The sequence below is a fragment of the Sinocyclocheilus grahami genome, unplaced genomic scaffold (genome assembly GCF_001515645.1).
Source record: "Sinocyclocheilus grahami isolate Dianchi unplaced genomic scaffold, SAMN03320097.WGS_v1.1 scaffold3157.1, whole genome shotgun sequence".
Taxonomy (NCBI): Eukaryota; Metazoa; Chordata; class Actinopteri; order Cypriniformes; family Cyprinidae; genus Sinocyclocheilus; species Sinocyclocheilus grahami.
Genome location: NW_015508321.1, coordinates 63,768 through 64,224, shown reverse-complemented (window position 1 = coordinate 64,224; position 457 = coordinate 63,768). Strand labels below are relative to the sequence as shown.

At 33.9% G+C, this 457-nt stretch overlaps 1 protein-coding gene across 1 annotated transcript in view; it reads left to right on the top strand.

Annotated features, from left to right (window-relative positions):
* The first annotated feature begins 232 nt into the window (after positions 1–232).
* LOC107576054 (RGM domain family member B-like) overlaps positions 233–457 on the top strand; it is a 46,034-nt gene continuing 45,809 nt past the window's right edge. The window contains exon 1 of the mRNA XM_016262323.1: positions 233–243. Coding sequence (XP_016117809.1) covers positions 233–243 — 11 coding nt within the window. The remainder of the gene's footprint in view (positions 244–457) is intronic.

The following is a 457-nucleotide window of genomic DNA, read 5'->3' as shown; positions in this document are numbered from 1 at the left end:
TATGGAAAGTTAGTTTTTGGAAGGTTAACATACATGAAGTATTACTGTAACATGGGATGACAATGTCTGTGCATTTTTTTCAAAGGAGGGAAAGTAATATAATACCAGAGGACATAAAACTCGCCATTTTAATAAACTTTCAGGGGGCCACTGACTTTAACATGAAAAGTGTTGGTGAATAATTGTTTCAAGATCTTTAAGGATTTCTCATTAATTTATCATTTGGCCCAAGATGAGCTCATGGTATGTTTCTAAACTGACACAAAACATTGCATCAGTGCTATATCTTTAGCTTTAAATATAGTGTCCGTGCTTGGATTAATCATGTAGAATATGACCTGATTTTACTGACAGTTGATGGTTTACAGCTCCATGACTTGATCAGAGTTTGATAAAAATGTGCCATAGGATGTTCCATTGATTAGTCATTGAGTTTGGTTTTAGATTACGTAGATAC